This window comes from Schistocerca cancellata, chromosome 9 (assembly GCF_023864275.1).
Source record: "Schistocerca cancellata isolate TAMUIC-IGC-003103 chromosome 9, iqSchCanc2.1, whole genome shotgun sequence".
Lineage (NCBI taxonomy): Eukaryota > Metazoa > Arthropoda > Insecta > Orthoptera > Acrididae > Schistocerca > Schistocerca cancellata.
Window position 1 is genome coordinate 12,687,540 of NC_064634.1, and position 12,017 is coordinate 12,699,556.

The window sequence follows — 12,017 nt, forward strand, 5'->3', positions numbered from 1 at the left end:
TATGCTTTACGTAATGCAACATAATAAAAACATATTTTACTTACCAAATTGTCACTTATGGCAAGCAAGTATGTAAACAAACCGTATCAGTTTCATAGTAGATATAACTCTTTCAATAAACACAAATAAATTTATTTTCTGCATGTGTCTGTAATTCATCTAATGAACTGTGCAAATATTTAAAGATACTTTGGAAAGCTTGCACAATTACCTGTCTTTTAATAATTATTGCGCCATATGCCGTGCTTGTCTCAAATAACTTTCATTTTCTGTATTAAGAAATTGTTTTTATCATGAAATTTTATTCTATCCTCTCACATTCTCTTCAAGTCATTTCGGGAAAAATTTATTCAGCACATTCTTTGTGTTGCTGTTACTGTTGGCTTCAAAATATCGCCTTCCCTTTAATACTTTTCTTCTTGCATTTGAGATGTTGTGTTTTGTTTCCTTTCTTTTTTATTACTTGTAACAGATTTAACTGTTTCCTTAAATATCTTTTTAAAATAATATTTCTTTCGTCTGTACCTGTGTACCCTTCACTTTCTAAGATGCTAAACTCGTTGCTTAATTTGTTCTAGCATACATCCATAATGCTAAATAAAATGTCATTATCTATGGTTATGGCTTCCTGACTTATAAGTTTTTGTTTTTTTCCACAGTCTGTATCTTATACGTATATTATAAACTGAAATTCTGCAGTGGTTTAATATGTTACATAATTCTTCATTAATTAAAAAATATTCTTAATTAGTTGTGACTCTTACCAAGTCCATTTTACATTGGTTTCATATGCAATAACGTGTTGCCAACAAACATACTGTTGTCGACAGACTCTTCTAATGCTTGAGCCCTGTCATTTCTAGTATCAAATCTGTAGTTTCCCACTGAACAATTTTTCTCTAACTCTTGGCGTACTTGAGTATAAAATTTCCTGTCACTACCGTGCAGTGGAATTCGTTGGCATTTATTAGTGTGTGGAAATATTTGTGAAGATATTCGTTCTCTCTATCAGAATGTGAACATTTTGTAACGTAGACATCTACATCTACATCCATACTCCGCAAGCCACCTGACGGTGTGTGGCGGAGGGTACCTTCAGTACCTCTATCGGTTCTCCCTTCTATTCCAGTCTCGTAGTGTTCGTGGAAAGAAGGATTGTCGGTATGCCTCTGTGTGGGCTCTAATCTCTCTGATTTTATCCTCATGGTCTCTTCGCGAGATATACGTAGGAGGGAGCAATATACTGCTTGACTCTTCGGTGAAGGTATGTTCTCGAAACTTCAATAAAAGCCCGTACCGAGCTACTGAGCGTCTCTCCTGCAGAGTCTTCCACTGGAGTTTATCTATCATCTCCGTAACGCTTTCGCGATTACTAAATGATCCTGTAACGAAGCGCGCTGCTCTCCGTTGGATCTTCTCTATCTCTTCTATCAACCCTATCTGGTACGGATCCCACACTGCTGAGCAGTATTCAAGCAGTGGGCGAACAAGCGTACTGTAACCTACTTCCTTTGTTTTCGGATTGCATTTCCTTAGGATTCTTCCAATGAATCTCAGTCTGGCATCTGCTTTACCGACGATCAACATTATATGATCATTCCATTTTAAATCACTCCTAATGCGTACTCCCAGATAATTTATGGTATTAACTGCTTCCAGTTGCTGATCTGCTATTTTGTAGCTAAATGATAAAGGATCTATCTTTCTGTATATTCGCAGCACATTACACTTGTCTACATTGAGATTCAATTGCCATTCCCTGCACCATGCGTCAATTCGCTGCAGATCCTTCTGTATTTCAGTACAATTTTCCATTGTTACAACCTCTCGGTACACCACAGCATCATCTGCAAAAAGCCTCAGTGAACTTCCGATGTCATCCACCAGGTCATTTATGTATATTGTGAATAGCAACGGTCCTATGATACTCCCCTGCGGCACACCTGAAATCACTCTTACTTCGGAAGACTTCTCTCCATTGAGAATAACATGCTGCGTCCTGTTATCCAGGAACTCCTCAATCCAATCACACAATTGGTCTGATAGTCCATATGCTCTTACTTTGTTCATTAAACGACTGTGGGGAACTGTATCGAACGCCTTGCGGAAGTCAAGAAACACGGCATCTACCTGTGAACCCGTGTCTATGGCCCTCTGAGTCTCGTGGACGAATAGCGCGAGCTGGGTTTCACATGACCGTCTTTTTCGAAACGCATGCTGATTCCTACAGAGTAGATTTCTAGTCTCCAGAAAAGTCATTATACTCGAACACAATACGTGTTCCAAAATTCTACAACTGATCGACGTTAGAGATATAGGTCTATAGTTCTGCACATCTGTTCGACGTCCCTCCTTGAAAACGGGGATGACCTGTGCCCTTTTCCAATCCTTTGGAACGCTACGCTCTTCTCGCTCTTCTAGAGACCTACGGTACACCGCTGCAAGAAGGGGGGCAAGTTCCTTCGCGTACTCTGTGTAAAATTGAACTGGTATCCCATCAGGTCCAGAGGCCTTTCCTCTTTTGAGCGATTTTAATTGTTTCTCTATCCCTCTGTCGTCTATTTCGATATCTACCATTTTGTCATCTGTGCGACAATCTAGAGAAGGAACTACAGTGCAATCTTCCTGTGTGAAACAACTTTGGAAAAAGACATTTAGTATTTCGGCCTTTAGTCTGTCATCCTCTGTTTCAGTACCATCTCGGTCACAGAGTGTCTGGACATTTTGTTTTGATCCACCTACCGCTTTGATGTAAGACCAAAATTTCTTAGGATTTTCTGCCAAGTCAGTACATAGAACTTTACTTTCGAATTCATTGAACGCCTCTCGCATAGCCCTCCTCACACTACATTTCGCTTCGCGTAATTTTTGTTTGTCTGCAAGGCTTTGGCTACGTTTATGTTTGCTGTGAAGTTCCCTTTGCTTCCGCAGCAGCTTTCTAACTCGGTTGTTGTACCACTGTGGATCTTTTCCATCTCTTACGATCTTGCTTGGCACATACTCATCTAACGCATAATGTACGACGGTTTTGAACTTTGTCCACTGATCCTCAACACTATCTGTACTTGAGACAAAACTTTTGTGTTGAGCCAACAGGTACTCTGAAATCTGCTTTTTGTCACTTTTTCTAAACAGAAAAATCTTCCTACCCTTTTTAATATTCCTATTTACGGCTGAAATCATCGATGCCGTAACCGCTTTATGATCGCTGATTCCCTGTTCTGCGTTAACTTTTTCAAATAGTTCGGGTCTGTTTGTCACCAGAAGGTCTAATATGTTATCCCCACGAGTCGGTTCTCTGTTTAACTGCTCAAGGTAGTTTTCAGATAAAGCACTTAAAAAAATTTCACAGGATTCTTTGTCCCTGCCACCCGTTATGAACGTTTGAGTCTCCCAGTCTATATCTGGCAAATTAAAATCTCCACCCAGAACTATAACATGGTGGGGAAATCTACTCGAAATATTTTCCAAATTATCCTTCAGGTGCTCAGCCACAACAGCTGTTGAGCCAGGGGACCTATAGAGACATCCAATTACCATGTCTGAGCCTGCTTTAACCGTGACCTTCACCCAAATCATTTCACATTTCGGATCTCCGTCAATTTCCTTCGATACTATTGCACTTCTTATCGCTATAAACACGCCTCCCCCTTCACTGTTCAGCCTGTCTCTACGGTATACATTCCAATCTGAGTTTAGGATTTCATTACTGTTTACGTCTGGTTTCAGCCAACTTTCTGTCCCTAGTACTATATGGGCATTGTGACCGTTTATTAATGAGAGCAGTTCTGGGACCTTTCTATAGACGCTCCTGCAGTTTACTATTAGCACATTAATATTGTTATTCCCTGTTGCATTTTGCCTACTCCTACCTTGCCGCGTCTCAGGAGGCGTCTTGTCAGGCCTAGGGAGGGGATTCTCTAACCTAAAAAACCCCCATGTGCACTCCACACGTACTCCGCTACCCTTGTAGCCGCTTCCGGCGTGTAGTGCACGCCTGACCTATTCAGGGGGACCCTACATTTCTCCACCCGATAGCGGAGGTCGAGAAATTTGCACCCCAGATCTCCGCAGAATCGTCTGAGTCTCTGGTTTAAGCCTTCCACTCGGCTCCAAACCAGAGGACCGCGATCGGTTCTGGGAACGATACTACAAATTGTTAGCTCTGATTCCACCCCGCGAGCGAGGCTTTCCGCCTTCACCAATTCCGCCAACCGCCTGTACGAACTGAGGATGACCTCTGAACCCAGACGGCAGGAGTCATTGGTGCCGACATGAGCAACAATTTGCAGTCGGGTGCACCCAGTGCTCTCTATCGCCGCCGGTAGGGCCTCCTCCACATCTCGGATGAGGCCCCCCGGCAAGCAGACAGAGTGAACACTGGCCTTCTTCCCCGACCTTTCCGCTATTTCCCTAAGGGGCTCCATCACCCGCCTAACGTTGGAGCTCCCAATAACTAATAAACCCCTCCCCCCGTGTGCCTGCTCGGACCTTGCTGGAGGAGCAGCCACATGTCCACTCACAGGCAGAGCGGGCGATGCCACACGGCCAGCCTCCACATTGACCCTCCGCCTCGTGCGCCGCGAACGCTGCTGAACCCGCCACTCCCCTTGGGGAGAGGGTGGCCCAACCGCGCCCGGTACCCGCGAAGATGTCTCGACAGCAGGGACAGTGTGTGAAGCATGTAACACCTGGGGTGTACCCTGCGACGCACCAGACTCCCCACTGCCGCTACACTCCGAGGCAGCAGCCTGAAGACGGCTGACCGCGGCCATCAACACGCTCAGCTGTTCGCGAACAGTGGCCAGCTCCTCCTGCGTCCGTACACAGCAGTCACACATCCTATCCATTCTAAGGAATCAATTTACTGAAGAGAGTTGTTCAACCTTTAACTAGACTGCTAATTCACTAAAGGCGGCTGTTTATTCACTAAACTGGGGTTGCTAGCCACTTCTCGTAGAAAACAATGAAAATTGCACTACCTGTCTCTGGACTGTATTGAAAACAAACACTAGCACTACTGGCACTATGGTTGACTAAAGGGTCTCTCTCTGACTATATTCAAAACAAACACGAAATCTATTGAACACTATTAATAGCACCCGACAATTTAAGCTTCCTAAAAGCAAATACACACGGAAGAAGTGACAAGTAAGAAAAATACAGTTAATACTTAAATTAAGGTAGCTCGCTGCACAGCAGACGTGAAGCATGCGGCAGTTACGACGACACTGACACTGACTATGGCTGACTAAAGGGACTCTCTCTGACTGTATTCAAAACAAACACGAAATCTATGGAACACTATTAATAGCACCCGACAATTAAAGCTTCCTAAAAGCAAATAGACTTGGTTTATTCCTAAAGAAATCTTGCTATTTTGTTTGAGATTTAATGAATATCTTTAATACTGTTTTTAAACTTAAGTCTGTATCCGAATATCTCCCCTTTATTGACATGTACGTAAACGTGTATCAAGATTTTAATTCTGCACTGACTCCGCTTTCCTGCCACACTTCTGAAAACTCCATTATTTCCAATACGTTCTAATTTCACCCCTCTTCCAACTCCAAGAAACTGTCTTTGATTCCTAAGGTCCTGTAATCTGTTGTCCATAAATATAAATTTGTGGAGGCCTAATGGAAGGCTGAGCTACAAGCGTCTGATATTAACTCGCTGCAGAGGGCGCAAGCTGTTTGCTCTTCTTCATAGCGTGCGTCACAGCACGAGGCACTAACACGCTCTCTCTCGCCTTGTGACAGGAGGCTGAACAGGAACCGCCTGGTGGAGCTCTCCGAGAGACTGTTCAGCAAGCTCGTCCACCTGGAGACTCTGTAAGTACCTCTCAGGCAGTCGTTTCTGCACGGAGGCGCAGGCCCAAGTGGACTCCTGTCCGCTCCTACAACAAAATGCAGAGATTCAGGTTACGCAATACACTGAACACATATGTTTGTCAGTTGTTTTCATTCTCCTTCTATCTCCCGCATAACTGTTATAACTGGGTTTGATATGCTATATGTCGCTGGTATAGCATGACTCAGTTAGTGCGCAATAACTTGTGTGTGCTACAAAATTTTCATTTATACTGCGTATGACGAAACAAAAGAACTGGCCACCCCAGGTGAAGCAGTGACGCGACTTCTCCTGAATCGCACAAAATCATTAATTTCCATTTATAAAGAGAAATCTGTAATTCAGGTACACGGGGAGCTGTTCTTCCAGTTTCACCGAGGCCAGGATAGAATTCAAGGACAGTAAAGTTTAAGTTTAGAAACGAAGTCTTATTACACTACTGGCCATTAAAATTGCTACACCACGAAGATGACGTGCTACAGACGCAAAATTTAACCGACAGGAAGAAGATACTGCGGTATGCAAATGATTAGCTTTCCAGAGCATTCACACAAGGTAGGCGCCGGTGGCGACACCTGCAACGTGGTGACACGAGGAAAGTTTCCAACCGATTTCTCATACACAAACAGCAGTTGACCGGCGTTGCCTGGTGAAACGTTGTTGTGATGCCTCGTGTAAGGAGGAGAAATGCGTACCATCACGTTTCCGACTTTCATAAAGGTCGGATTGTAGCCTATCGCGATTGTGGTTTATCGTATCGCGACATTGCTGCCCGCGTTGGTCGAGATCCAATGACTGTTAGCAGAATATGAAATCGGTGGGTTCATGAGGGTAATACGGAACGCCGTGTTGGATCCCAACGGCCTCGTATCACTAGCAGTCGAGATGACAGGTATCTTATCCGCATGGCTGTAACAGATCGTGCAGCCACGTCTCGATCCCTGAGTCAACAGATGGGGACGTTTGCAAGACAACAAACATCTGCACGAACAGTTCGACGACGTTTGCAGCAGCGTGGACTATCAGCTGGGAGACCATGACTGCGGTTACCCTTGATGCTGCATCACAGACAGGAGCGCCTGCGATGGTGTACTCAACGACGAACCTGGGTGCACGAATGGCATAACGTCATTTTTTCGGATGAATCCAGGTTCTGTTTACAGCATCATGATGGTCGCATTTTGTTCGCATTGACGGCACTTTGAACAGTGGACGTTACATTTCAGATGTGTTATGACCCGTGGTTCTACCTTTCATTCGATCCCTGCGAAACCCTACATTTCAGCTGGATAATGCACGATCGCATGTTGCAGGTCCTGTACGCGCCTTTCTGGATACAGAAAATGTTCGACTGCTGCTCTGGCCAGCACATTCTCCAGATCTCTCACCAATTGAAAACGTCTGGTAAATGGTCGCCGAGCAATTGGCTCCTCACAATGCGCCAGTCACTACTCTTGATGAACTGTGGTATCGTATTGAAGCTGTATGGGCACCTGTACCTGTACACGCCATCCAAGCTCTGTTTGACTCAATGCCTAGGCATATCAAGGCCGCTATTACGGGCAGAGGTGGTTGTTCTGGGTACTGATTTCTCTGGATCTATGCACCCAAATTGCGTGAAAATGTAATCACTTTCAGTTCTGGTATAATATATTTGTCCAATGAATACCCGTTTATCATCTGCATTTCTTATTGGTGTAGCACTTTTAATGGCCAGTAGTGTATGTAGTTGGCACGAATGTAAGATTTTATCTTATTTCATATATTTAATTTCAGTATAAGATTAAACTGCCAACCGGTTGCACATGAACGTTAGGTACACTGACCTACGTTTCCACTCCTACTAGGGGTTTCTATATCAGAACGAACAGTCTGATGTTGTTCCTAGCTGGGTACACGTGGCAAAAGCTACAACGTTTTGTTTTACTTTTGAGTTGACCATAGCTGCTTTAAATTCTGACTATTCCCTTTTACCAATGTCGTTTTACGATTTAGCAACTGTCCATTCTGATGAAGACACGTCTAGTAGGTGTCGAAACATAGGCCAATGTGCCTAAAGTTTATGTGCAACCGGTTGGCTGTTTAATCTTATATTGGAAGTAGTATACAGTTACTGAATAACAGCCATTTTCAAAACAGTATCTATTTAATTATTGTTCTTACATTATTAACATTGTTATAAGTATTGCTTTTGTTAGTGAAATAACTTTCTGCTGGCAGTCACGACTTCCTTTTTATTTATACACTGGTGTCCAAAATTAAAGCAACAAATTTTGCAAGGCTGCATTTATTTTGCCACCGAACGGTTTACACAGGTGATAGTAAAGTAGAAGCAATTTAAAGAACACTGAGATGTCAACAACTACAACGTGTAGAACGGTAGACAAAAATGTTCTTCGCGCTTTCCAACGTAACAGATTTGCACACATATTCTGACAGCTGGCTAATGCACTCGGCATGGGAGCAATGCAGGCACGACAACGACGGTGCACGCCGTGAATGATGTCGTCAATCTCACGTTGACGCAATAACGCCCGTTCCTCCTCCAGAGCTGAAGTGTTGGAGAGTGACTGGCGGACGCTGACGTGATGCAACCCGTCCATCCCTGCATCCCAGACAGGGTCTGTGGGATTCAAATCGGGAGGCCACGGCATCGGTACAATATCTTCCGTTTCCAAGGAAACATCAACCACCCCCGAGGTCTATCGTCCATCAATGCGAAATCTGGCTCTACAACATCTCGTCACGATACCTGATAGCAGTTGAACATTGCCGATCTACCCGTACAATTTAGTGAAGATGTGTTCATGTGATTAACTTAATGCCTGCCCCATACCATTATGGATGTCCTCAACATCGGCCTCTTTCCACAGTATTTGGGCCCCGAAATCGAGTTCCACGTCCCTCCAAATGCGAATTCCGTCGAGAATCAGTCTCCAGTCCAAACCGGGACTCGCCTGTGAAAAGAACATTGGCTCACTGTTCGACTGTTCAGGTAATATGTTGACGACTCCATTCTAGACGTTCCCTTCTATGAAGACGCGTCATAGTGCAGCACATCTCCGACAGCAAAGGCCACTCTGCCAAAGCCTTCTGTACACCGTTTGTCTCGATGCGACACGTCCAGTGGATGCTGCTGGGTCAGATGCCAGTTGCCGTGCAGTACTAAGAAGATACCGTTCGGTCCCCTCTTCCTGATGTCACAAATGGTCGGCCATGCCCTGGTCATCGGGATACAGTTCCGGTCTCTGTAAACTGCTGCGACGTCCGAGAACAGCAGAACGATTCACATGAAGCCATTGGACCACATCATTTTGCGACTGTCCTGCTTCCATTCTTCCTATGACCCTCCACCATAGAGAGTCTGGTAGGCGTCTTCTCTGTGACATAGTGCACCGTCTGTGGTGTCCATACAGCAGTTGTGGATTAGGGTCTAGCCGGCCGAAGTGGCCGTGCGGTTAAAGGCGCTGCAGTCTGGAACCGCAAGACCGCTACGGTCGCAGGTTCGAATCCTGCCTCGGGCATGGATGTTTGTGATGTCCTTAGGTTAGTTAGGTTTAACTAGTTCTAAGTTCTAGGGGACTAATGACCTCAGCAGTTGAGTCCCATAGTGCTCAGAGCCATTTGAAGCATTTGATTAGGGTCTACCCGGAAAACACTATTTCTTTTGATAGGTGCTCCGACACCACAGTTGGTGTGGGTGTCTGTTGACCGGAATGGTACCTTCCTTGCAGAACACTATCGTACGGACATCTGTTGAAAGTCTGTATGATTATATCGTGAATTAGACACAGAACTGGGCAATTGCGGTTTGTTGGTTTAATTTTGGACACGAGTGTATTTTGCACATGGCGATTCTCGTTTTCAACTGCATATTTTCTGTGCTACGCCATTCATTCGTAATACTTTCCGTTACATGTATGAGGTGCTGCGTTACTCTGCTGTCTCTGCAACAAGCGATCAAGCGTATTTTGAATTAATGACCGACTTCTGTTTAAAGTTAGTGGCGAAGTAGGAAACAACTTTTACAATTCGCCACTGATTTTAATTTTGTCAGAGACGGCAAAGGACTTCGAAGGGCAGTTGAATGTAGTAAACAACATCTTGGAAAGAGATTATGAGGTGGACATCGACAAAAATGAAACACGGGGAAGGGAATTTAGTCGAATTATATCTGGCGATCCCGAGTGAACTATATTAGGAAATTAGAGTCTAAAGGTAGTGGATGATTTTTGCTATATGGGCAGCAAAATATGAAGTATAGACATAGAAAAGCATTTTTGAAGAAGAGTGTTAGTATTTAATATACTGCCGGGAAACATGCAACACACTCAAGCACTGTGTTCAGTGGCACCAGAGTACAATGTGTTTGTAATGAGGGACTGTGATTCGGCTGAGACGGTCATCGGCGATCGGGTGGCCCTCACTACGGCTGCCTCTGCTCCCTCTGTTCCGACGCTGCAGGCACTGACTGTGATGAGTTTAGAGGCGAACAGAGTTTGCGACATTTCTTCTTGCGTACAACCGAGCCCCACCGAAGACTTCGTACTCCTGTTGAATAGCTTCAGACATTTGAATGGGGTCGGACTGTTGGCTTGCGCGAAGTTGGATGCACTTATCAACGGAGTGTATCGGTGGTGTGTCGCTGCATTAAAAGCGGTCTTTGGAACGTGCCCACACCTGTAGACCAGGTTCTGGACGTTCACTTAGCACAGGCGCACTTCAAGTCAAGATCAGCACGTTGTAGTGGTGTAGCGGTGGCCATCCAAGTACCATCAGGCGGCCATTGGGAACCGTCTGATTGCAGCAGGAGTAAGATGGCGGGTGCCTCTGGCCAAGCTACTGGTGACACCCTGACACCACCAACCACGGCTGCTCTGGTGTCATCAAACTGTTGACTGGAGAGTGGAACGGCGTTCTATTCTCCTCAGTGATGAGACTAGGTGCTGCCTGTATGCGAGTGATGGACCAACGAGGACCTCGTGAGACGCCAATTCCAAAGTGCATTCGCCCACTACACACAGATTCCGCCGTAGGCTTCAAGTTGTTGGGGGCCAACATTGGTGTTTCTGCAGGGTACAGTTACCAGTGCCTACTAAATTTCACAAGCTGTTATTGCCATGCTACTGCCATTTCTTTGATAGGAAGGTGAACTGTTTTTTCAGCAGGACAGTGTACGTCCACATATGACTACTGCGGTGCAACGTGCTCGTGTTGTGTACAGCAACCGCCCTGGCCGATAAGGTCACTACATCTGTCGCCACGTGTGGGACTTGCTGAAGCGGCAACTTACTCGTTCTCCTGAACCTGCAAGACCCATTGCCCGATTGGAACAGAAGACGCAGGACGCTTGGGATAGCAGATCGCAGGGTACAGAATGACATTCGGAACGTTTACGATCGCTTGCATGCGAGAACACACACCAGCGTTACAGCCAGACGCTAGGGAGGTACAATGTGTATTGATGCGATGCGACTGTTTCGGGTAGCCTTTATTGTGGTATTAGTTTCATTTGGTCTGAATTTGTTATTATATGCTCTTATATGCCAGCTCACTTGTCAATGAGGTTATCTCGTCGCTCAGGGTATTGCATTGTTTCCAGCATTGTATAAATTTTTTAGAAAGTCTTTTCTTAAAGTATTTGCCTGGCGTGTAGCTTTCTATGCAAGGGAAACGTGGACGATAAGCATTTCAGACAAAAACAGAACAGATGCTTTTGCAAAGTGAAGCTATGAAAGAATGCTGAAGGTTTCATGGGTAGGTCGAGTAACGAATGAGGTCGTACTGAATCAAACTGGACAAAAAAGAAATCTATGGCGTAACTTGACGAAGAGGAAGGATTGGATTCTGAGCTATCAAATAATTGCCAATTTGCTAATGGAAGGAATTATGTTTGTGTGTGGGGGGTGGGGAAATTGAAGAGGGAGACCAAGGCTTGAATACGGTAAACAGCTTCAAACGAATGTAGATTGCGGTACTTAGGCAGGGAATGAAAAGGCATCTACAGGACATTTTGACTACACGAATGTGAATATCGTTATTGAGCATGAGCATGATTTGTTCATTTTTTTAGGTAAAGTGGAAATGAGCGTTTGGCGTCATTGGCCGGTAGGCCCCTTGCAGGGCAGGTCCGGCCGCCGGAGGGGGATGAAATGATGATGAAG

General features: G+C 44.9%; 1 protein-coding gene across 1 annotated transcript in view; it reads left to right on the forward strand.

The window, feature by feature from the left end:
- LOC126101591 (carboxypeptidase N subunit 2) overlaps nt 1-12,017 on the forward strand; it is a 213,005-nt gene that overhangs the window by 60,209 nt on the left and 140,779 nt on the right. Inside the window, exon 5 of the mRNA XM_049912270.1 lies at nt 5,763-5,834. Coding sequence (XP_049768227.1) covers nt 5,763-5,834 — 72 coding nt within the window. The remainder of the gene's footprint in view (nt 1-5,762; nt 5,835-12,017) is intronic.